This window comes from Mustelus asterias, chromosome 22 (assembly GCF_964213995.1).
Source record: "Mustelus asterias chromosome 22, sMusAst1.hap1.1, whole genome shotgun sequence".
In the NCBI taxonomy this organism is placed as follows: domain Eukaryota; kingdom Metazoa; phylum Chordata; class Chondrichthyes; order Carcharhiniformes; family Triakidae; genus Mustelus; species Mustelus asterias.
Window position 1 is genome coordinate 76,408,271 of NC_135822.1, and position 26,666 is coordinate 76,434,936.

At 43.9% G+C, this 26,666-nt stretch overlaps 1 protein-coding gene across 2 annotated transcripts in view; it reads left to right on the top strand.

Moving 5' to 3' along the window:
• LOC144510212 (ubiquitin-conjugating enzyme E2 D4-like) overlaps positions 1 to 22,369 on the top strand; it is a 52,112-nt gene extending 29,743 nt beyond the window's left edge. For both annotated transcript variants that reach the window (XM_078239708.1, XM_078239707.1), the window contains exons 2-7: positions 4,438 to 4,501; positions 13,106 to 13,137; positions 13,223 to 13,300; positions 13,400 to 13,505; positions 19,012 to 19,105; positions 20,187 to 22,369. In XM_078239708.1, coding sequence (XP_078095834.1) covers positions 4,438 to 4,501; positions 13,106 to 13,137; positions 13,223 to 13,300; positions 13,400 to 13,505; positions 19,012 to 19,105; positions 20,187 to 20,232 — 420 coding nt within the window. In that variant the 3' untranslated portion in view covers positions 20,233 to 22,369. The remainder of the gene's footprint in view (positions 1 to 4,437; positions 4,502 to 13,105; positions 13,138 to 13,222; positions 13,301 to 13,399; positions 13,506 to 19,011; positions 19,106 to 20,186) is intronic.
• Positions 22,370 to 26,666: the final 4,297 nt, after the last annotated feature.

Below are 26,666 nucleotides of genomic sequence, written 5' to 3' on the forward strand. Positions count from 1 at the left end.
GCGGAGGAGGCTGAGGGGAGACTTAATAGAGGTTTATAAAATGATGAAGGGGATAGATAGAGTGAACATTCAAAGACTATTTCCTCGGGTGGATGGAGCTATTTCAAGGGGGCATAACTATAGGGTTCATGGTGGGAGATATAGGAAGGATATCAGAGGTAGGTTCTTTACGCAGAGAGTGGTTGGGCTGTGGAATGGACTGCCTGCAGTGATAGGGGAGTCAGACACTTTAGGAACATTTAAGCGGTTATTGGATAGGCACATGGAGCACACCAGGATGATAGGGAGTGGGATAGCTTGATCTTGGTTTCAGATAAAGCTTGGCACAACATCGTGGGCCGTAGGGCCTGTTCTGTGCTGTACTGTTCTATGTTCTGAAACCTGTTGTTTCAACAGTGAATTTTATTCGATCTCACGGGCTTAATCATCGCCAGTTCATTTATAAAACTAATTTTTTTTCTTTGGTCCCCGAAAATGTGTAAAATATACGATGTGGCCCTCGTACTGAAACGTTTGGAGACCCCTGTTCTCGGCTGTAGAGGGGAGGGGGAGATTTCCCTTACTGATTAAAAATCCATCTATCTCAGCCTTGAACAGAATTATTGATCCAGCCTCGACATAGAATTCCATTGATTCATTACCCTCTGATAGAAATTCCTCCTCATCTCTGTTTTAAATGAGCAACCTGTTACTGAGATTATTCACTCTGGTTCTAGACCCTCCCACAGGGGGAAACAACATCTCCACATATATCCTGTCAAGCCCCTGAGAATCTAAATGTCTCAATAAGGTTGTCTTTCATTCTTCTGAATTCCAATAGGTACAGGGCCAACCTACTCAACCTACTCATAAAATCCCTTTGTACCTGGGATCAAACTGGCGAACCTTCTTTGGACTGTCTCCAATGCCAGTATATGTTTCCTGAGATAGGGGACCAAAACTGTTGGCAGTATTTCAGGTGTGGTCTAACTTGTACCTTTTAGCAACACTTGCCTATTTTGACCCTCTGAAATAAATATCAACATTCTATTTGACTCCCTATTACCTGCTGAACTTGTATGCAAACTTTTTGTGGTTTATGCACAAGACCACCCAAATCCTTGTGTTGCAGTTTTCTGCATCTTTCTCCATTTAGATAATATTCAGCTCCTTTATTCTTCCTCCATTATATTCCACCTGCCAAGTTTTTGCCCACTCACTTAACCTGTCTATATCTCTCTATAGGCTCTGCCATCCTCGCCACTTGCCACTCCACCTATCTTTGTGTCATTCGCAAACTTGACATTCACTTCTCTCGTCCAAGTCATTAATATGTCTTGTAAAAATTGTGACCCTGGCACTCCCTGTGGCACTTCAATGGTTACAGGTTGCCATTGTTAAATTGCCCCTCCTTTCCCAACTCTGTCTTCTCTCAGTTAATGAACCCTCTATCCATGCTAATATACTACCCACAGCACCATGGGCTCTTGTTTTATTAATTAGTTGCTTGTGTGATGCCTTATCCAAGTATATGACATCTACTGGTTCCCCTGCTCATTACCACCTCAAAGAATTCTAATAAATTTGTCAGGCATTACTTCTCCACCATGAAGCCATGCTGAGTCTGCTTGATTATTTCATATATTTCTAAATACTCTGCTCTTACATCCTTTATGAAGTGATGTGGAGTTGCTGGCGTTGGATTGGGGTAGGCACAGTAAATAGTCTCTCAACACCAGGTTAAAGTCCGACAGGTTTATTTGGTAGCACGAGCTTTCGGAGTGCTGCCCCTTCATCAGGTGAGTCACCTGATGATGGGGCAACGCTCCGAAAGCTCGTGCTACCAAATAAACCTGTTGGACTTTAACCTGGTGTTGTGAAACTATTTACTAATCCTTTATGAAGGACTCTAACATCTTCCCAAGTTGCTGGCAGTTTGCAGTGCATCTTGCAGGTTGTGCAACTGCTGCTATCCATGCGTTGGTGCTGGGAGGAGTGACTGTTTAAGCTGGTTGGGGCTTGGCACTTGTGTGGCATGAATCTTAGTTGCAACCTATGAGCACAAGTCTGAATTTTGTCCAGGTCTTGCTGCATGTGGGTAATGATTGCTTTATTATCTGAGGAATTGTAAATGAAGGTGCATGCTAATCAATAGTAAATATTGCCACTTCTGATGGAGCAGAGGTCACCGATGATACAAAGTGAATATAGTCAGGCCTCAGACATGGCGCTGAGGGACTCCTGCATTGCTGTCCTGAGGCTGAAATGATTGGCCGACTACCACAGCCATCTTTCTTGTGCTCGGTATGACTCCAGCCAGTGGAAAGCATTTCGGCTGATTCTCATTGATTTCAATTTAATGTGTGACTCGTTGGTTCCACACTCAGTCTTGATGTTGCAGGCCAGGCAGTCTCACCTCACATTGAACACAGCTCATTTGTCCACGTTTGGACTAAGACTGTAAATGAGGTCTGGAGCTGACTTCCCTGGCAGAGTAAGAAGTTTAACAACACCAGGTTAAAGTCCAACAGGTTTATTTGGTAGCTAAAGCCACACAAGCGTTCGGAGCCTTAAGCCCCTTCTTCAGGTGAGTGGGAATTCTGTTCACAAACAGGGCATATAAAGACACAAACTCAATTTACATGAATAATGGTTGGAATGCGAATACTTACAACTAATCAAGTCTTTAAGATACAAACAATGTGAGTGGAGAGAGCATCAAGACAGGCTAAAGAGATGTGTATTGTCTCCAGACAGGACAGCCAGTGAGACTCTGCAGGTCCAGGCAAGCTGTGGGGATTATAAATAGTGTGACATGAACCCAATATCCCGGTTGAGGCCGTCCTCATGTGTGCGGAACTTGGCTATCAGTATATCAGCAAATTTGCTACCAAATAAACCTGTTGAACTTTAACCTGGTGTTGTTAAAACTCTTACTGTGTTTACCCCAGTCCAACGCTGGCATCTCCACATCTTACTCCAGTTACCATACTCTCAAATCCTCGGCCTGAAGTAAAATGACCAACGGACAAATATGACACATTCTTTGTTTTCGTGACCACCTCCCCTTTTTTTGGAAAGTGAATCATAATTTGAAAAGACAGTTTCGTTTTCTCAACCTGATGTACTTTTGTGGTTGAAAATGGTTGCAAATACTTTCGCCTCTCTCGCATTTTGGTGCCAGATTCATAGAATCATAGAAACCCTACAGTACAGAAAGGCCATTCGGCCCATCGAGTCTGCACCGACCACAATCCCACCCAGGCCCTACGCCCATATCCCTACATATTTCATCCACTAATCCCTCTAATCTATGCATCCCAGGACACTAAGGGGCAATTTTAGCATGGCCAATCAACCTAACCCGCACATCTTTTGGACTGTGGGAGGAAACCGGAGCACCCGGAGGAAACCCACGCAGACACGAGGAGAATGTGCAAACTCCACACAGACAGTGACCCAAGCCGGGAATTGAACCCAGGTCCCTGGAGCTGTGAAGCAGCAGTGCTAACCACTGTGCTACCGTGCCGCCCTAATTGATTGCCATCAATTAGAATGTTCATGGAGTACCTTACATTAGTTGTTGCATTGTCCAATGCCATTCACAGCTGTGTGGGACAGTACTGCGGAACGTCGATCGGGTCTCTTGGTTGGGGATTGCTTAGCTGTTTAAACGTGTGTGTTCTAGCTTCACCAGCTTGACATTGCATTTCCATATATGCTTGATCCTCCTGTCGTGCTCTCCTACACTCCTTATTGACCCAGGGTTGATTCCCTGATTTGACAGTAGAGATAGGGATAAGCCTGACCATGAAGCTGCAGGTTGTGGTTGATCACAACTCTACAGTTAATAGCCCAAAGCACCATTTTGACCCTTGGGTCTGTTTTGAATCTATACCATTCAGTAGTGCCACGCAATATCACAGGTATCTCAGTGCAGACAGAGTTCCCACTAGAGCTTTGCAATGGGCACTCCAAACAATACTGTTATGGAGGAAGAGCCAACTGTGACAGTTACATCGGTGTGGGCAGGCATGCCAAATGGCTTCATTGTGTGTTGTATTAAGGGCTGATAGAAGATTTTGGAAAACACAAATGACTGGTTCAAAGCATGTCTTGGTTGCGATCATTGCTAATCCCGTGCTACCCTTCTCCTGTTGATAGGGTTAAAATCGAACTTTGAATTCGGGGTATTAGTCTGAATGAAATGTGTGAATTGCAGCAGTAATAGTAAGGTCTATTGTGTGCAAAAAAAATAGCTAGTGAGGACGTAAGCTTTATTGTGTATATTATTGTCAATCCTCAGTCTATCACCCAACTTATTGCCCTGTGGTTCTTGGTCTATAGCTCAACTGTTGCTATCAGTGTGAATCCATAATGTATTGCTGAACCTGTATGTTGAGAGTTGCATTTAAATGAAACCTGAGAGTTTTAAGTTTGTTATTTATTCTTCCCCAGGAATACCAGGACTTGGAGCGTGACCCTCCAGCACTGTGTTCAGCAGGTCCAGTAGGAGATGACTGTAAGTGCACTGAACTTACGGGAATGTTTTTTGTGTGGTGTTCAGTTGAGGGCAAGACTTGCATTTGTGATGATACACGTGCAATCAATATATATATCTTGCTTTTTTCTGTTATGGGGGATGTTTAAAATTCAGCTTTTTTCTGCAGGCAGCCGGTGTGTCTGGAATACCTTTAGCTCAGCTACTGGGAGAACAGGATAATTACTCATGTCATGTTTACTTAGGATAGAGCTAATGGATTTTTGTTTATAGATGACAGTTTCTCCTGGGGGTTTTGATTAAAGGAATGGGAGGTGGGTTTAGGTATACTGTGTGCAGTATTGGTCCCCTTATATGAGGAAGGATATATTGGCATTGGAGGGAGTGCAGAGAAGGTTCACCAGGTTGATACCGGAGATGAGGGGTTTGGATTATGAGGAGAGGCTGAGGAGATTGGGTTTGTACTCGTTGGAGTTTAGAAGGATGAGGGGGGATCTTATGGAGACTTATAAGATAATGCGGGGGCTGGATAGGGTGGAGGCGGAGAGATTCTTTCCACTTAGTAAGGAAGTTAAAACTAGAGGACACAGCCTCAAAATAAAGGGGGGTCGGTTTAAGACAGAGTTGAGGAGGAACTTCTTCTCCCAGAGGGTGGTGAATCTCTGGAATTCTCTGCCCACTGAGGTGGTGGAGGCTACCTCGCTGAATATGTTTAAAGCGCGGATGGATGGATTCCTGAGCGGTAAGGGAATTAAGGGTTATGGGGATCAGGCGGGTAAGTGGTACTGATCCACGTCAGATCAGCCATGATCTTATTGAATGGCGGGGCAGGCTCGAGGGGCTAGCTGGCCTACTCCTGCTCCTATTTCTTATGTTCTTATTATGTCATGTGATAATGTGGATAATGGGAGGAGCGAGAACTGTAACAGAGAAACAGCTTTTTAGTTCTGGCTGGGAATTGCTTGAAGACAAGTTTTCTACAAGCTGCTGAAACTCATTCTCTCTCAAAGCTTGAAGACTGTCCACACTCTTGATAGCAAATATATTTATGGGTGCTAACTGTATTTAAAGTGGCATTGTAAGTCTGTAATAGAAATGTTGCCTATTTGGAACTGAAACAGTAATCAGTTAGAAATGAAAGTTGTTTCCTTTCATTTTGAAATATTGTTCAACTGTTAATGGTTAAGCTGCTTCATTTGTTAGAGTTATAGTTAAACTGTGTTAAATACATTTTTTTTACTGTAAAAGATCCCTACTTTGTCAGTGGAATTACTCATGGAGTGAAGCATCCTCTCACATTTATACCAAAATAGAAAACACTATTGGGGTCTAGTCTGCCTTCATTCTATACGTTGGGGTTCCGGTCCAATACCCAAACACATTTAAATTTCCACCTTCAGAGAAATACTCAGCTGGAATGATGAGTTAGCATTGTGACTAAAGATGAAGTTCGAAGAAACTTTGACACATTTTTGAAAGTTTCAGTTTAACTCTTGATGGTGTTGTGACATTGACGACCCAATATTGGCAAATGAAGGATACATGGTTCCATGACACAAAGTCTGTACAAGACTAGAATTAGGCCTGAAAAGGAAGCCTTTTAACTTCATTCACATACTAAATCTTTATTTCTATTTACACCCTGACCTTTTTCACTCTCTAGCATTTGTGCATTTTACACATTGTCAATCCACATCTCATTTCTGGCTCTTTGTTTTTCCTCTTTTGTCGCAAGACATCTCCTATGACATATGTGTTCAAGATATTCTTTTTCAAGAGATGGAATTGACATGAGGCAGTGCTTTCTGAAGGGGCAATAGAGATGTTATAATGTGTGCAGTTGAGAGTGAAGCTTTGAAAACTTGCCCTGCAGCTTTAATAAATGATTTGAAGAAGTAAGTGTTAGAAACAGCAGAAGATTATTGCATCAATGCAGATGATACATAGAAAATAGGAGCAGGATGAGGCCATTCAGCCCTTCAAGCTTGCTTCCCCATTTATTACGATCATGGCTGATCAACCAATTCAACAGCCTGATCCCACTCCCCCGCCCCCATATCCTGTGATCCCCTTCGCCCCAAGAGCTATATCAAACTCCTTCATGAAACGTACAATGTTTTTTACCAACTATTTTCTGTGGTAGTAAGTTCGACAGGCTCGTCACTGGGTGAAGCAATTTCTCCTCATCTCAATCTGAAAAGATTTACCTTATGTGCTGAGACTGTGACTTCTGGTTCTAGACTCCCCACTGTCAGGAACATCCTTCCTGCATCTACCCTGACTTGTCCTGTTAGAATTTTATAGGCTCCTATGAGACCCCCATCATTCTTCGGAACTCCAGCAAATATAATCCTAACTGACTGAATCTCTTCCCGTACATCCCAGGACTCAGTCTGCTAAACCTTCTCAGCACTCCCTCAATAGCAAAGATATCCTTTCTCAGATAAGGAGACCAAAACTGCACACGCTATTCCATGTGTGGAAGGCACTGTACAATTGCAGCAAGCTATCCCTGCTCCTGTACTTGAATCCTCTCACCATGAAGGCCAACAACACCATTTGCCTTCTTTACTGCTTACTGAACCTGCATGATTGCCTTCAGCACGAGGACACCCAGGTCTCGTTGCACATTCCCCTCTCTCAATTTATAGCCGTTCAAATATTTGCCTTCCTGCTTTTGTTACCAAACTGGATAACCTCATATTAATCCACATTATACTGCATCTGCCATGCATTTGCTCACTCAGTGTGATTGTCCAAATCGCATTTAAGCATCTTTGCATTCTCCTCCTCAGCTGACCCTCCTACCCAGCTTTGTGTCATCTGCAAATTTGGAGATAGATTTAGTTCCCTCATCTGAATCATTAATATACATTATGAAGAGCTGGGGTCTCAGCACCCAATGCTACAGTACCTCACTAGCCATTGCCTACCAAAAAGTTTTTTAAAAAAGTTTATTTATTAGTCACAAGTAAGGCTTACATTAACGTAGAACATAGAACATTACAGCGCAGTACAGGCCCTTCGGCCCTCGATGTTGCGCCGACCAGTGGAACCAATCTAAAGCCCCTCTAATCTACGCTAACATTGCAATGAAGTTGCTGTGAAATTCCCCCAGTCGTCACATTCAGGTGCCTGTTCGGGTCAATGCACCTAACCAGCACATCTGTCAGAATGTTGGAGGAAACGGGAGCACCCGGAGGAAACCCACGCAGACATGGGGAGAATGTGCAAACTCCACACAGACAGTGACCCAAGCCGAGAATTGAACCCGGGTCCCTGGCGCTGTGAATCAGCAATGCTAACCACTGTGCTACCGTGCCGCCCCATTCGGCCCATTGAATCTGCGCCGACCACAATCCCGCCCAGGCCCTAACTCCATAATCCCATGCATTAACCTAGCTAGTCCCCTTGACACTAAGGGGCAATTTAGAATGGCCAGTCAACCTAACCTGCGCCTCTTTGGAGTGTGGGAAGAAACCGGAGCACCCGGAGGAAACCCTTGCAGGCATGGGGAGAACGTGCAAACTCCACACAGACAGTGACCCAAGCCAGGAATTGAACCCAGGTCCCTGACGCTGAGGCAGCAGTGCTAACCACTGTGCCACCCCAATTGGAAAAAGACTTGTTTATTCCTACTCTTTGTTTCTTGTCTGCCAACCAGTTTTCTATTCATCTCAATACACTACTCCCAATCCCATGCACTTTAACTTTACCCGCTAATCTCTTACGTGGAACTTTGTCAGAAGCATTCTGAAAGTCTAAATAAGCCACATCCACTGGCTCCCCCTCATCAACTCCACTAGTTACATCCTCAAAGAATTCCAGTAGATTTGTCAAGTATGTTCTCCCTTTCGCTGATCTCTCTGATTCTGCCACTGTTTTCCAAGTGCTTTGATATAGAATCTTTGGTGATGAACTGCAGAATTTCCCTACTATTGACGTCATGCTGAATGGTCTATAACTACCCGTTTTCGCTCTACCTCCCTTTTTAAATGGTGGGGTTACATCAGCTGCCCTCCAAATTGTTCCAGAGCCTATAGAATCTCGGAAGATGAACACCAATGCATCCACTATTTCTAGGGCCACTTCCTTTCGGTACTCTGGGAGGAAGAAATTATCAGAGGGCCATTGGGCCCATCGTGTCCATGCTGAACCAAAGACACCCAGGCACTCTTTCTAATCCCATCTTCCTGCACATGGCCCAAAGCCCTGCAACTTACAGCACTTAAGGTGCAGATGCCGGTACTTTGTAAACGTGTTTAGGCTCTCTGCCTCCACCACCAACTCGGGCAGCGAATTCCAGACACCTACTAAAATGTTTTTTGCTCGTCCCTTTTAATCCTTCTGCCACTTGGCTTGAATCTATGACCCCTGGTTTTTGAACACTGTCAAGGGAAACAGGTCCCTCCTGTCTATTCTCTCCCGACTCCTCACAGTTTTGATACCTCAATTGTGTCACTCCTCAGCCTTCTCTGATCCAAGGAAAATAACCTCAGTCTCTCCTCATAGCTACAGTTCTCCAGCCCTGGCAACGTTTTAGTAAATCTTCTCTGCAGTCTCTCCAGAGCAGTACATCCTTTCTGTAATGTGGTGACCAGAACTGCACACACTGCTCCAGTTGTGGCCTCACCACTGTCTTATACAGTTTCATTATTATATCCCTATGTTTGTATTCTATACCTCTGGACAAATGTGAGGTAATGCATTTTGAAAGGTCTAATACAGATAGGAAATATACAGTAAATGGCAGAACCCTTAAGAGTATTGATAGGCAAAGGGATCTGGGTGTACAGGTACACAGGACACTGAAAGTGGCAATGCAGGTGGAGAAGGTAGTCAAGAAGGCATACGGCATGCTTGCCTTCATTGGCCGGGGCATTGAGTTTAAAAATTGGCAAGTCATGTTGCAGCTTTATAGAACCTTAGTTAGGCCGCACTTGGAATATAGTGTTCAATTCTGGTCGCCACGCTACCAGAAGGATGTGGAGGCTTTGGAGAGAGTACAGAAAAGATTTAGCATGATGTTGCCTGGTATGGAGGGCATTGGCTATGAGGAGAGATTGGAGAAATTTGGTTTGTTCTCACTGGAACGACGGAGGTTGAGGGGCGACCTGATAGAAGTCTACAAGATTATGGGAGGCATGGACAGAGTGGATAGTCAGAAGCATTTTCCCAGGGTGGAAGTGTCAATCACTAGGGGGCACAGGTTTAAGGTGCGAGGGGCAAGGTTTAAAGGAGATGCATGAGGCAGATGTTTTACACAGAGAGTAGTGGGTGCCTGGAACTCGCTGCCGGGGGAGGTAGTGGAAGCGGATACGGTCGTGACTTTCAAGGGGCGTCTTGACAAATACATGAATAGGATGGGAATGGAGGGATATGGTCCCCGGAAGGTAGGGGGTTTTAGTTCAGTCGGGTACCATGGTCGGTGCAGGCTTGGAGGGCCGAAGGGCCTGTTCCTGTGCTGTAATTTTCTTTGTTCTCTGCCAATGAAGGAACGCATTCCATATGCCTGTCCATTATACACCTGTACTTCTCCCTTCAGGGACCTGTGCACTTGCATGCCAAGATTTCTCTCTCTCTTCATCTATTCCCAGTATATTCCCATTTGTTGTTTATTTTCTTTTACTGTTTGACCTCCCTACATGCATTACCTCACACTTATCAGAGTTAAAATCCATCTGCCACTTTTCTGCCCCAATCTATATGCAGATTAAAGGCACCCATAATTATAGATGTTTCTTTATTGCATACATCTCTGATTTCCTCTTTAATGTCATCCCTAAGATCACCACTAGAGTTTGAGGTTCTGTACACAGCCTCCACTAAAGTTTTTTGCCCCTTAATGTTTCTCAGCTCTCCCCATACAGATTCCACATTGTCAGAGCTGATATTCTTCCTCACTGCTGTGTTAATTTCTTCTTTAACCAACAATGAAACTCCACCGCCTCTTCCTCCTTGTCTGTCCTTCCTAAATACGGAATACCCTTGGAGGTTCAGTTCCCATTCCTGGGCACCCTGCAGTCGTGCCTGTGACAAATTATGACACAAATGAATTTTAGGGAATAAAGTGGATTGGCTGTGCTCAGATGATGTGGAATTTTTGGAGTTACAATAGGATTAGGTTTTCTCGTGAAATGTGTCGCAAATGGGATAATGGAATTCCCTATGTCGATATCACAATGTAATATGTTTACATTAATATGAATAATACTGCATTAATACTTGTGGGGCCAACAATTGCTATATATTCAGGTATTTGCTGAGGGACTTCGGTGTGCGATAGAAGGAAATCAGCACCATTTATTGTTTTAATTGAGAATCCAACGTCTGCGTATTCTACCCATCAGCCTTTGCATATACTTCCTATGTTCATTTATTTTTAACCACTTCTGTAAAGTTGCCACCGTGTAAACGCACCTTGTTGCCAAGGAAGGCTCCACCACAACACCGCCATTGCTGCCTCAGTGGGTCTTTACATTGGAATCAAAGACCAAGCTTGTGACTGCAAAATTGGGAGAAAATATGTTTGATTTGCTGTGATCCAATTGGATCCTGTTTTTGGATCTTAATTCACTCTGCACAATGTAGGAGACAGGCCAATCAAAATAATGCCTGTTGCCCTTTGTCAGTCACTCCCCCGGTATCCTGAATATTAACACAAGTTGGAGACAATCAAGTAAACATTTAAGAGGCACCTGGATGGATAGATGAATAGGGAGGAAGTAGAGGAATATGGACTGAGTAAGGGCAGAAGGTTTAGTTAATTTAGTTAGGGCATCATGATCAGCACAGGCTGGGATGGCTAAGGGGCCTGTTTCTGTGCTGTACTTTTCTTTGTTCTTTGTAATTATTAATTCAGAGGGATTTGGCTTTTCTGTGCAGGAATCACATAAGAACAGGAGCAAGAGTAGGTGGTTCAGCTCATCAAGCCTGCTATACCATTCAATAAGATCATGACTAACCTGATTGTGACCTCAAGTCCACTTCCCTGCCCGTCCCCCATAACCACATTGACTCTCTTGTAGATTAAAAGATCAGTACCTCAGTCGTGAATATATCGAATGACCCAGCTTTCCTGCTTTATGTGGAAGTGTATTCCAAAGATTAAAGGCTCTGTGAGAAGGAATTCCTTCTCGTTTCTGACCTTTAGTTTGAAACTGTGTGCCCTACTTTTTATATTCCATCATGAGAATCATTTATGTTAGAGTAAGATCACACCTCATTTTTTCTAAATGTTTGAGTATAGGCCGAACTGCGTAACTTTTCCTCAGAAGACAACCCCTTAAGCCCAGGAGTCAGCCTACTGAACTTTCTCTGAACTGCTTCCAATGCAGGTATTGTCCATTGAGGACAAGCTCCACATTTCAATTGTGTCCATCCCCTGCAGTTTCCTTCCCCAACCTCTGCATCCTAAATCTCTCCTAATCGCATCATTTCCTTTCCCCCAGCTATAACTCTTGCCCTTCGGTATATACCTATTCCTTTCCATCGCTAAAGTAAACGTAACTGAATTGTGATCACTATCACCAAAGTGCTCCCCTACCTCCAAATCTAACACCTGGTCTGGTTCATTACCCAGTACCAAATCCAATGTGGCCTCGCCTCTTGTTGGCCTATCTACATACTGCGTCAGGAAACCCTCCTGCACACATTGGACAAAAACTGACCCATCTAAAGTACTCGAACTATAGTTTTTCCAGTCAATATTTGCAAAGTTAAAGTCCCCCATAACAACTACCCTGTTACTTTCGCTCCTATCCAGAATCATCTTTGCAATCCTTTCCTCTACATAGAAAACTCCCAACAGGGTGACCTCTCCTTTCCTGCTTCTAACCTCAGCCCATACTACCTCAGTAGACGAGTCCTCATCAAACATATGTAAGCAGACACCTCTGTAGGCATGAAGGGATTCAAGGTGGATGCGTTCAGCCAGGTCTGCAGTCTGACCAGGGCAACATGGGCTGAGTATGAGTGTGTGGAACACAACTGAGAACACCAAACTGGAGTCTACCAAGCCTATGTTCCCAGTGCACTCTTCTGCAGTGATGGAGGCCAGAGAAAAAGATGAGCGGTTTCCACCTTCAGCCACTTGGCAAGGCAGGGTCACCAACTTGGACGTCCTGGAACATTCCTGTTCAGTCAGCATGCACTCAACAACATAATTTCAGCCCAGCTACATGCATCAAGTGGATGATGGCTGTTTATCCAACAATCTGTGCACGAGCTGGTCACTGGGTCAAGACCACCTGTGTGTTAAAACTTCCACTACAAGCACACCTGTAAGAGCAATATACAGCTGACAGTCCTTGAAATGAACAACTGGGTGACAGTGGCTGATGTCTGTGACCTCTGGAGGCTGACTATTGGGAAGGGCAGAAACAGAAAGCTCAGCTAACTGAGGCTTGGGCCAAAGGAAGCAGAGAGGTCTGTGTATCGTGCGTTTTCTCAACACACTGTTTGGACCCCCCATCCCAAGTTTTTCTTCCATTTCAGAAGTTTTGTGCCCTAGTGTTCAGGGAAAGTTGAAGCCTCAGGTTTCAGAGATTGAGAAATAGAGAACAGGAATGAAATAATTTCTGACTTTAAGTCAAACGGCAACTTACATTCCTCTTTCTTTCACAGATTTTCACTGGCAAGCTACTATCATGGGGCCAGTAAGTATCCTGTCTTTGTACAAAGTGTCTTTCACTGTCTCTGCCAATGTTTTTGCTGACTCCTTTCTCTGCTGTTTTATTGTAGAGTGACAGCCCTTACCAAGGTGGTGTCTTCTTTCTGAATATCCACTTCCCCTCAGATTATCCATTCAAGCCACCTAAGGTAAAAACCACAGTCGGCTATCCAAAGCATTGTTGCTTTGTCAATGTGCCTGCTACAGGGGGAGTAATAGTCTTTTCTTCTTCACCTGGCTTTCCACAGGTTTCATTTACAACAAAGATCTATCATCCAAACATTAACAGTAATGGCAGCATTTGCCTTGATATCCTCCGCTCACAATGGTCTCCAGCTTTAACATTGTCAAAAGGTAAGGGCAGCTTCTCTTTATTGTCCTGTTTGAGCAGGGGCTCAGTGGATAAGTACATGGCCTGTTGACTGTATTCATCCTCTGACCAGAAAGGTTCCTCAGTCATTGTGCTGGGGGTTGATTGAACTGGAGAGTCAGCATCGATTTGTAGAAGACAGATCATGCTTGGCTAATCTAATTTATTTTTTGTTGAAGTAACAGAGAAAGTTGATGAAGGAAGTGCAGTGAGTGTTTTATTTTTGAATTTTAAAGTGCTTGACAAGTACAATGCGAAAGGCTGCTTAGTAAAATTGAGGCTCATGGAATCAGTTGGACAGTTTGAGATTGGATGTTAAAAATTGGCTGAAGGACAGAAAACAATGAATTGTGGTAAATTGATGTTCTTCAGGAGGATGGTAGACAGTGAGTCCCAAAGTTTAGTGAAGGACCACTGCTTATGTTGCCAGATATGTAACTTAGATGTTGGAAAACAGTGAGGCTGTTAGCAATCAAGGTCTGTGTTAGGCCAGCAGAATGCACAGACAAGTGGCAGATTGAATTTAATACAGAGAAGTGAAAGGTGATGCATTTTGGCAGAACTAATAGAAAGAAGCAGTACAGACTTAATGACACAATTCTCAAGAGTGTGCATGGATAGGGAGACCTGAGGATAGATGTGCATCGATCTTTGAAAGTGGCAGAACATATTGAGTGAGCAATCAGCAAAATAAATGGAATTTTGTGCTTCATAAATCGGGGCTTTGAAAACGAAAGAGACGTTATCCTGAACTTTTACAAAGCTCTGGTTAGGCCACGTGAGAATCCTTGAGAGGCTGCAGAGGAGATTTACTCAGAATGGCTCCGGGGATAAGAGATGTTGGTTGGGAAGTTGGGGTTCTTGTCCAAAGACGATTGAGGTGAGTTTTGATAGAGGTCTAGAACAGAGTTTCCCAAACCTTTCAAGCTGCGGAACCTCCAGTGACCTCCCAAGAACATTGGAGAACACCAAGCATTCTCAATGTCGATAGCGTGTGCCCACCCACACCCCTCAACTCCTGCCAGGACAATCAAGGCATAGATTACAAAAGCAGGAAAATCATGCTGGAGTTGTATGGAACTTTGGTGAGGCCACAGCGAGAGTACTGTGTGCAGTTCTGGTCGCTGCATTATAGGAAGGATGTGATTGCACTGGAGTGGGTGCAGAGGAGATTCACCAGGGTGCTACCTGGGACGGAGCATTTAAGTTATGAAGAGAGGTTGGATAGGTTTGGTTTATTTTCGTTGGAGCAGAGAAGACTGAGGGCGACCTGATGGAGGTGTTCAAGATTATGAAGGACATCGACAGAATGGATAGGGAGCAGCTGTTCTCCTTAGTTGAACGGTCAGTCACGAAGGGACATAAGTTAAAAATGAGGGGAAAGAGGTTTTGGGGGGGATGTGACGAAAAACTTTTTTACCCAGAGGGTGGTAACAATCTGAAATGTGCTATCTGGAATGTTCACCTGGCAGTTAGGGTAGTAGCAAGCAATAAAAGAGCTAACATCGCAAAGTAACTCAAAGAAAAGGTTTAATAAAGAAACTTCATTACACCACCACTTGGGCCACACCCTGGGCCACAAAGGCTCCCCATAATCCCATCTGCTTTCTACCAGATTTGGTCAACTGACCCTCATAGCATGTTACCATTACAGGAGGATGGGAGAGGCGGATTGCCCCTCATCCCTTAAAAAGTACCTAACATTCAAAGCTATGGGCTAAGTGCTGGTAAATGGGATTAGGTAGGAGGCCAGGTGTTTCTTGCGTGTCGGTGCAGACTTGATGGGTCCTCTTCTGCACTGTATGGTTCTATGATCTATGATTCTATGACTCCTGGTCTGGTGTTACCAGACCGGGAGTCATAGAATACAAGTCCAAAGATGTGCAGTTTAGGTTGATTGACCATGCAAAATTGCCCCTTAGTGTCAGGGGACTAGCTAGGGTAAATATATGGGGTTATGGGGATCGGGCCTGGATGGGATTGTGGTTGGTGCAGACTCGGTGTGTCGAATGACCAACAGAGTTACAAAGAAAAATGGGACTTTGAAAATATGACACAAAGTTGTTGAGGAAAGAATAATCCTGAGCAGTATTAAACTGGGGAAAAGCCTTCCTCGTGCTGGCAATGTTTGGCCTTCCTCGTGCTGGCAATGTTTTTGTAGCAAAAATGTCACTCAAAAATCACAGTAAGAAGTTTAACAACACCAGGTTAAAGTCCAACAGGTTTATTTGGTAGCAAAAGCCACACTAGCTTTCGGAGCTGCAAGCCCCTTCTTCAGGTGAGTGGGAATTCTGTTCACAAACAGAGCATATAAAGACACAGACTCAATTTACATGAATAATGGTTGGAATGCGAATACTTACAACTAATCAAGTCTTTAAGAAACAAAACAATGTGAGTGGAGAGAGCATCAAGACAGGCTAAAAAGATGTGTATTGTCTCCAGACAAGACAGCCAGTGAAACTCTGTGGGGGTTACAAATAGTGTGCCATGAACCCAATATCCCGGTTGCGGCCGTCCTCGTGTGTGCGGAACTTGGCTATCAGTTTCTGCTCAGCGACTCTGCGCCGTTGTGTGTCGCGAAGGCCGCCTTGGAGAACGCTTACCCGAATATCAGAGGCCGAATGCCCGTGACCGCTGAAGTGCTCCCCAACAGGAAGAGAACAGTCTTGCCTGGTGATTGTCGAGCGGTGTTCATTCATCCGTTGTCGCAGCGTCTGAATGGATGAACGAACGGATGAATGAACACCGCTCGACAATCACCAGGCAAGACTGTTCTCTTCCTGTTGGGGAGCACTTCAGCGGTCACGGGCATTCGGCCTCTGATATTCGGTTAAGTGTTCTCCAAGGCGGCCTTCGCGACACACGACAGCGCAGAGTCGCTGAGCAGAAACTGATAGCCAAGTTCCGCACACACAAGGACGGCCTCAACCGGGATATTGGGTTCATGGCACACTATTTGTAACCCCCACAGAGTTTCACTGGCTGTCTTGTCTGGAGACAATACACATCTTTTTAGCCTGTCTTGATGCTCTCTCCACTCACATTGTTTTGTTTCTTAAAGACTTGATTAGTTGTAAGTATTCGCATTCCAACCATTATTCATGTAAATTGAGTTTGTGTCTTTATATGCTCTGTTTGTGAACAGAATTCCCACTCACCTGAAGAAGGGGCTTGGAGCTCCGAAAGCTAGTGTGGCTTTTGCTACCAAATAAACCTGTTGGACTTTAACCTGGTGTTGTTAAACTTCTTACTGTGTTTACCCCAGTCCAACGCCGGCATCTCCACATCATGACTCAAAAATCAGTCAGATCAGAGTTCCCTTTGGAATGTTAAGTCATAGAGTCGGAGAATTTTACAGCACAAAAAAAAGAGTATCTTTGGCGCAATGTGTCTGAACAGGCCATAAAGCACCGACCTATTCTAATCCCATTTTCCAGCATTTGGTCCATAGCCATGTATACTATGCTGCTAGCACCCTTTCAGGCAGCGAGTACCATCGCCTCCAGGCAAGTCAATGGGCAGAATAGCATCCTTAGTTTGCACCGCTGTAATTGCAGGCCCTGCACCAGGATTCTTCTGTACTCAGTGTAATGTACACTAAGTTGGAAACAGTACTATTCACTCTCTCCTCCCACACCATAGGCGAACGGCTGCTCCAGTCACAACCTATCAACAGAGCTAATGGTACTCAAGTGTTGGAAGGTATTTTGAGAGCCAGGATCTACAGGCATTTAGAAATGCAAGGACTGATTAGGGACAGTCAGCATAGCTTTGTGAGTGGAAAATCATGTCTGACAAATTTGATTGAGTTTTTTGAAGGGGTAACCAAGAAGGTAGATGCAGTTGATGTTGTCTGCATGGACTTTGACAAAGTACCGCATGGACTTTGACAAAGTACCGCATGGTAGGTTGTTGCATAAAGTTAAATCTCACGGGATCCAGGGTGAGGTATCTAAATGGATACAGAAGCCAGAGGGTGGTTGTAGAGAGTTGTTTTTCAAACTGGAGGCCTGTGACCAGCGGTGTGCCTCAGGGATCAGTGCTGGGCCCACTGTTATTTGTCATTTATATTAATGATTTGGATGAGAATATAGAGGGCATGGTTAGTAAGTTTGCAGATGATACCAAGATTGGTGGCATGGTGAACAGTGAAGAACGTTATCTCCAATTGCAGCGGGATCTTGATCAATTGGGCCAGTGGGCTGACGAATGGCAGATGGAGTTTAATTTAGACAAATGCGAGGTAATGCATTTTGGTAGATTGAACCAGGGCAGGACTTACTCAGTTAATGGTAGGGCATTGGGGAGAGTTACAGAACAAAGAGATCTCGGGGTACATATTCATAGCTCCTTGAAAGTGGAGTCACAGGTGGACAGAGTGGTGAAGAAGGCATTCGGCATGCTTGGTTTCATCGGTCAGAACATTGAATACAGGAGTTGGGACGTCTTGTTGAAGTTGTACAAGACATTGGTAAGGCCACACTTGGAATACTGTGTGCAATTCTGGTCACCCTATTATAGAAAGGATATTATTAAACTAGAAAGAGTGCAGAAAAGATTTACTAGGATGCTACTGGGACTTGATGGATTGAGTTATAAGGAGAGGCTGAATAGACTGGGACTTTTTTCTCTGGAGTGTAGGAGGCTGAGGGGTGATCTTATAGAGGTCTATAAAATAATGAGGGGCATAGACAAGGTAGATAGTCAACATCTTTTCCCAAAAGTAAGGGAGTCTAAAACTAGAGGGCATAGGTTTAAGGTGAGAGGGGAGAGATACAAAAGTCTCCAGAGGGGCAATTTTTTTAGAGGGTGGTGTGTGTCTGGAACAAGCTGCCAGAGGTAGTAGTAGAGGTGGGTACAATTTTATCTTTTAAAAAGCATTTAGATAGTTACATGGGTACGATGGGTATAGAGGGATATGGGCCAAATGCAGGCAATTGGGATTAGTTTAGGGGTTTAAAAAAAAAAATAAGGGCGGCATGGACAAGTTGGGCCAAAGGGCGTATTTCCATGCTGTAAACCTCTGACTCTATAAGTTTCCTTTGTTTCACTGGTTGCTGGTCCAATGAAGTGGGACTGGGAAAAATTAAGAAACACTGATTGATTTTGATTTATTATTGTCACATGTATTAACATACAGTGAAAAGTATTGTTTCTTGCGTGCTATACAGACAAAGCATACCACTCATAGAGAAGGAAACGAGAGAGTGCGGAATGTAGTGTTACAGTCCTAGCATTGTTAGAGAGTTTAAAAGAGTTAGAATGTAGTTTTAGAAGCATAGAACAAGAGTAAAAGATAGAATTAGAAGGTATGCTGGGCATAGCTTGCAAGAAGTCGCTTCGCTCCTGCGCCATCTTGTCCATCAGTCTTTGGGGAATCACAGACTGATCCTTGCCCCCTTGACCTGTTGGGAATTTCAGGCACCAAGATTAAGGTTGAATGCAATGTGTTGTTAAATAACCTGTTGCCATCTCTCTCTCTTTCAGTTCTTCTGTCTATCTGTTCACTGCTGTGTGATCCAAACCCTGATGATCCTTTGGTACCAGAGATTGCACACACCTACAAATCTGACAGGGAGAAGTAAGTATTCAGAACTGCAGCTCACCCTGGGATGGAACAATTGTCCTGTTTACTGATCAGTTTGGATTTTACATGATGCCTACATTAATATACACGTTGGGACTCCTCGAATGTGTGATGAAAAAGCTGTTTCAGACTGTCCTGCTCCATACTTGTATGGAGCTCGGACCCCTTTTCAGAACATTCTGTCCCAATCCATCCCATCCTTTCAGAATTACATAGAGTCATAGAGGTTTACAGCATGGAAATAGGCTCTTTGGCCCAACTTGTCTATGCCATTCAGTTTTTACCACTAAGTTAGTCCCATTTGCATATGGCCCATATCCCTCTATTCCAATCTTATCCATGTAACTGTCTAAATGCTTTTTAAAAGAGAAAATTATACCTGCCTCTACTACTACTACTACCTCTGGCAGCTTGTTTCAGATACTCACCACCCTCTGTGTGAAAAAATTGCCCCTCTGGATCCTTTTGTATCCCTCCCCCCTCACCTTAAGCCTATGCCCTCTACTCTTAGACTCCCCTTAACCTCCATTGTTTGAACAAAGGAATTCCCAATATTTTAGTCATGAAATGCAAAGTTACACCTTGAGTACTAGATTCAGGTCAGAACTTCAGGAGGGTCTCTGGTGTTGAATGGAAATACATGAGAAGGTACCTTGTACTTTACTTGAGAGGTTGGTCCCAAACACACTTTCAAAATAATAGCTGCACAGTGCGGATCTGCCTTGAGGTTGAATACGGCCAGAATTGGTGTGGTTGAGAGCACAGCAAAGGATCTGAGTGAGGTGGGAAGGAGAGCATAGCCGGGATCTGAGAGTTGAAGGGTGACATTGGACACGCATGGGATCTGAGAGGTGGGGTGTGGAGAGACAGGACGTGGCCGGGATCTATGTGAGGTGGGAGGAGGGCATGGCCTGGATCCCTGTAGGTTGGGGAGCAGTTGCACGGGTCTTTGTGCCTTGAGCTTTTGTTGCGAGTGCCAGAATGCTGTTGCAAGTTGATCGGGTGGATGGACAGAGAGAAAGTTTTCAAATTTAAAACTGGCAATAATATTCTCTCTTTCTCCCTCTCTCTCTAGGTACAACAAACTGGCCAGAGATTGGACAAACAAATATGCAATGTAACAGTGACAGACAAGAAATAGTAACTCCTTTACATAATCTGGAATGCAAAAATAAAAGCTGGCTGCAGTTTTATGGAATCCCATGTGCCATTCACAATGAATTTTATACTTGGTGAAGGGTGAGGAGCTCTGTGTCTGAGTGCTGAGGCATTCTGGCCCAGTCTGAGCAGTCAGCCTGCCATATATGGATGTGTATTTTGAAATATACATATATATATTTCCTTTTTTATCGCCAGTTTCTGTGACCACAGTCAATTGTTCGCTGGTCCCCCAGCATTTTACCAGTCACAGATAGGAGGGAGGGAATAGCAACTACGTAAGTGTTTATTTTTTGGAAATGTGAAGCTTGTTTTCCTGCTCTATTTATGCTGTCTGCACTGCATCCTGTCGAGTGCGTGTTTTTTTAATATATAGATTATATAAGTGTGTCTGTATATACACATAGAAATCACAGAGCCTGTTAAGCACGGTTTTAGTGAATAGTGCAATTCATTCCCGTGTGTCGACACGGTTGCACCTGCTGAACTTTGCTGGGAAAGAATGCTCCTTTGCAGATATCAACTGGTGTATGGCTGCTGGTTACTTCTGAAGCAGTTTGCTATGAATCCCCGCTCCACTCCCTTGTCGTGAGGTGTTTGGGTTCTGCTGGTGCAGATGCCCCAAGCAGCCAGTCTGACGGTTCATTCGTTGCCTCGGCCCGTTCCCTCCTGCTGGCCTGTCACAGGCTAGTGATCCCTCTTTATCCCCAAGACCAGATTACTTGTAGTTTTTGGAGGGCTGGCTGGGCTGAGACAGAATGTAGGTGCCAGAACTGAAACAAGGGCCTCCCTTATCTGTTAGTCTTCGCCACATGGCCCACAGAATCATTAGGGACCCATGGGATGATCCTGATGATTCCCCCCCCAACCCCCCACACCACTACTGAACGACTGCTGTGAATGGCAGGGAGGTCCTACTGCACAATTGTGAGAAATACACCAGATATCTTGCAGCCTAAGAGTGGGATTTTCGACCAGTACCATAGCTTTTGCTCGTGACTGAACCAAGGGTGTTCTTGCTATGTTCGAAATAGGGCCGTCATCAGCAGAGCAGACTTTGATTCTGATATCCTGGGTGAGACACTAAACTCAGATCCCCAATATTAGATTAGTGAATGCTCGCAGGCTGGGTGATAACAGGTACAATCGACTTATTAGCAACAGCCAATGGACAGCAGTCTGGAGTGCAATCGAAGCCTGAACTTTCTCCAAGCTAAGTTTAGGAATGCTGATAATGCAGATATTGTCACCCCAGCTAAGGCTTAACACAAAAGAGATCAAAGAGGCAAACAAAACACTTCTGTAGTGGAGTCTTGGTGGTCTGTGCATTTCAGTGCCATGTTATTGAACCAGGGCATCCAGGGCGTGGAGAAGTCTCTAAACCTGCCTCCAGGAAAAGGGGGCTTGTGATTGCTCCCTTTTGATTAAACTGATTTTTGAGATTGAGATTTCAGGGCAGGTCAGAAAGTAATTGTTGCTTGGATAGTGCTGGATTCGACAGTAATTTCAGGCAAGGACCTCATGTCGTGCCACTGTGTTTAGAGTCATCATGGATGCTCTTGCTGTCCATGGGCTATGAGCCTGAGTGGCATTTGCCCCCAGGGTAAGTCTGTGCCAGTGGCTGCGAACTGGCTGGAATCTAGCCCTGAAAGGTCAGCGATTCTTGCCATGTCCTGCCCAGTGGGATAATTCCTAACTTAAATATCAGAGGATACACTCCGAGAATTCCATTCTGTATGCAGAGAATTCCAAGCGAGTTTGTAACTGAACGGCATTGAATGAAATCTGTGCCTGCTGCACTTTACCCAGTGCACAGTCACACTTGCTCGATTTAATGTAGGATTCAGAGCAGTTTATACACTCCTTTGCGAAATGTATTCTTTCAAAATGAATGAAAAATGAGGATTGAGAATGAAAAAGATCAAATATACATGGTTTTTAACTTTAAAAAAATGATGGGGTTTAACTCAGCTTTCACTAAATGATCTAGCCTCTTTTGTTGGTACCATGTAGTGTTTTGTCTTTTTTAACAGTTTGTTTGAATATGCAAAGTCCTTTCCTACGCTGTGTGAATAAATTGGTGGCTGGTTTCTGCTGTAACTTAGTTGCTTATTGTCTTTGTTGAAATGTTTGTCACCTGGGCTCTGAACATGTTGGGCCTGTTCCCATCATTCAGATTGTGGCTGATTTGTGTCCCATTCCATCAACCTGCTGTGTATCCATAACCTCTCAAAGCCTTCCAAATCCAAATCACAAATCTTAGTTTGGAAATTTACAATTGACCCCCCAGCCCTGACAGGCTTTTGGGGGGAGATTTGAAGAGAGATTTCCTGTCATGCCGTCTAACAGATCTCGCTTTGATTTTGCCATGAATGGAATACGTTTCTGTCTGTCAGCCCAATCGACTCCTTCAGTCAAAATGCCCTCAACGTTTGTGGGTGCAAGGAGACTGCCTATAGGTCAGCTGAGTGTGTGGGAGTGACAAACGCCACATGCCCCCAGCTATATTACTTCATCGTTCTTTCAGCAAAACCTTTCACACTGCCTTAGGTGCTGATGACAAAGTCTGGTATATTCCTCATTTTAGGCTTAATGATACTTGGATTTACTCAGTTACTTTGTGTTTCTGGCCTCTTGTCCAAAGCTTAACTTTTTTTTTGAAGCTTTACATATTCTGGAACCTTTTTGTGTGCTGCTCTTAGGCCATTTTCTGCTCAAATCTTAAGTGGCTTTGACTTGAGAGCATCTTGACAATGTTTGAACTTCCCATTGATTTTTGTTTGAGCTGCGAGATGCAACTGAATGCAACCATTTACCTTTGCCACAAATGTGGAATAATTATTGGATGAATCTGTGTTTTGGCTCTGCTCCGTTTTAAAGGAAAATGTTTTTGCCTCAGTTGAAAGATTGAGGGTTCTAGTCCCAGTCCAGTGACTTGAGTACATAATCCTGGCTGACACTCACAGGGCTACCCTGAGGCCCTCAATACTAAAGGACTACTGCACAGTCATAAATTCTTTCAGTTGAGATGTAAAACTGAGGTTGTGTGTGTTCCCTGGTAAAAGTAAAAGATCCCATGGCATCGTTTGAAAAAAAAAGCAAAGTTCTCTTCATTGTTACAGTCAGTATTTATCCTGAAATCAACATAAGACTAAAACAGATTATCTGGCAGTTGTCTCATTGCTGTTTGTGGAATCTGAGCCCAAACTGACTGCCGTGTTTCCTACATTATAACCGTGACTACACTTCAAAAATGTTTCATTGACAAAAAGGGCTTTGTAATATACTGAGGCCATGAAAAGAGCAATCGAAAGATAGGTAATTAAATAATAACACCTCTCAAACATTAAACTAACTTCAACTGAAAGCATTGGGTACCCATGTGTCATCCACACCTCTTCATTGTCGAGAAAGGAAAGAAAGAAAATGTCTTAAGAAATGTGTAAGGCCAAGGACACAAGTTCCTGGACTCTCTTGGGAAGATCCATCACAGAATATAATGGAGGTGAGTGGTGTGAAAAGACAGGTGGAATGCAGTGGAAGGCATGCCTGAAGTCAGCTCTTCACATAGCAACAGAATGGGGATCCTTATAATTACAAAAAACAAGGTAGGGTTCTGCGTTTGGATCAGGGAGCTATTAAATATGAAATTAAGAAAGTGATGATGAATTTGTACATTTTGACACCTCGTTGTGTGAAGAGAATTAGAATTACAAAGAGGGAAAATTCACCAGAAAGCAATAAAAATGTGCTTTACTCGTTTAAACTGATTAGTCAGGAGCTAAGAATTTTTCAAAGGTTCCTGGAGGGCAGGTGAAATATTGTTCTCATTGTTGGTGAGTCTGCAACAAAGGGTTTGGACTGAAGATTCTGACTAAAGGAATGAATGGGAAACAATGTCTTTTCAGAGGATTGAGAGGCATATGTCACCACCAAGGGAAATTTAAAGCAGAGACGTCCTGGGGGAGGCCTTAAAATGTTCTGCCATCGATCTTTCATTTGTTCTATGCCCAGGGCCTGATTTACCTTTGCAGACAGGAGCATCGACATGCATGATATTTTAATAACATGACAAATAGAGAATAATAGGTAGGTAATAAGCCTGTTTTCTATTCAGTAATAGAATAGACTGAATTATTCTAGTTTATTATATCTAGACAGATACTTAGTGACGTGTTTTTTAAACTCCATTTTACCTGATTTATTTGCTGAACATCCTGGTAGAACAAAGATTTATCAAGCTCAGTTTTGAATTGATTCAGCCACACTAGATTTTTTGGGAAGAGTAATGGATTTTTGCTCCCTTTGTGAGGCAGAGCTTCCTGACATCACCCCGAATGCCCAGTTCTGACCTTAAAGTTATGCCACTTTGTTCTGGACCTCTGCCACCCTCTCTCCACCCTTCCAATTGCTTTGAATTATAGAAGTGAGGATGAGAGTAAGCAGTAAAGTGTAGGAAGATTCGTAGACTTATAGTATTTGTGGTCGCAAAGATTAGCAGCTAAAAGACTAAAGTGCGGCATAGATTTAAGGATGGGAGACACTTAACATGACTGGTGCCATGCCATGTCCTGAAGGGAAAAGCCTGACTTGTTCCAGCAAAGAGCTATGTACTTGGTTTACATTTGATTTATTATTGTCACATGTATTAGTATACAGTGAAAAGTATTGTTGCTTGCGCGCTATACAGACAAAACATACCGTTCATAGAGAAGGAAACGAGAGAGTGCAGAATGTAGTGTTACAGTCATAGCTAGAGTGTAGAGAAAGCTCAACTTAATGCAAAGTAAGTCCATTCAAAAGTCTGACAGCAGCAGGGAAGAAGCTGCCTTGAGTGGGTTGGTACATGACCTCAGACTTTTGTATCTTTTTCCTGAAGGAAGAAGGTGGAAGAGAGAATGTCTGGGATGCGTGGGGTCCTTAATTATGCTGGCTGCTTTGCCGAGGCAGCGGGAAGTGTAGACAGAATCAATGGATGGGAGGCTGGTTTGCGTAATGGATTGGGCTACATTCACAACCTTTTGTAGTTGCTTGCGGTCTTGGGCAGAGCAGGAGCCATACCAAGCTGTGATACAACCAGAAAGAATGCTTTCTATGGTACATCTGTAAAAGCTGGTGAGAGTCGTAGCTGACATGCCAAATTTCCTTAATCTTCTGAGAAAGTAGAGGCGTTGGTGGGCTTTCTTAACGATAGTGTCAGCATGGGGGGACCAGGAGAGGTTGTTGGTGACCTGGACACCTAAAAACTTGAAGCTCTCGACCCTTTCTACTTCGTCCCCATTGATGTAGACAGGGGCATGTTCTCCTTTACCCTTCCTGAAGTCGATGACAATCATCTTCGTTTTGTTGACATTGAGGGAGAGATTATTGTTGCCGCACCAGTTCACCAGATTCTCTACCTCATTCCTGTACTCCGTCTCATTTGGTGGCCGTGTGCAGCCATCAAACTTAGTTCGACAGCACGAGGGACGTCCAACGCCTACATGGCCTATGCCCAACAACAACTGTTTGTTCTTCTCTGATCCCATGGTTTGTCTCTGGGAACATACAAATTTCTTTGTCCTCCTTAACCTCTTGCCTCGATCGCAGCTCATTTATTGTGGCCATGGGATATGGAAGGTCTTTGATCTTCCATATCCCTTCTCTCGCCTGTGTTCAGTCATGTTAAATCTGCTGAAACCACATTTCCTTGATTTAAGAGCACAAGAAATAGAAATAGCAGGCCATTCAGCCCTTCGAGCCTGTTTGTCAGTCAAAGCGATCATGGCTGATATTCTATTTGAATAACATTTTCCTGCACCATCCTTTGATGTTGTAACATGTAGATATCTATCAGTCTCAGTTTGAGCATACTCAATGGCCAACCATCCACAGTTCTCTGAGACACAGAATTCCAAAGATTCACCACCCTCTGAGAAGAAATTCCTCATCTCAGTCTGAAATGACCTGCCCCTTCCGACACCCCAACCAGGGGAAACATCCTTTGTGTATGTACCTTGTTGAACCCTGTAAGAATTTTATATGTTTGAATGAGATCACCGCTCATTCTTAACTCCAGAGAATAAAGACCAGGCTATTTAATTGATCCTCAGGACAATCCCTTTCATCCCAAGACTTAATTTTGTGAACCTTGTTGTATTTGGCAAGTGCATCAATCCTTCGGTAAAGAGACCAAAACTGCACACTACTCCAGCTGAGTTCTCACCCAGGCTCTATAAAGTTGCAGTCGGACATCTTTACTCCTGTACTGGAATCCTCTTGCAATAAAGGCCAGCATAGCTCGGGTGGATGGAGCTATTACAAGGGGGCATAACTATAGGGTTCGTGGTGGGAGATACAGGACGGATATCAGAGGTAGGTTCTTTACGCAGAGAGTGGTTGGGGTGTGGAATGGACT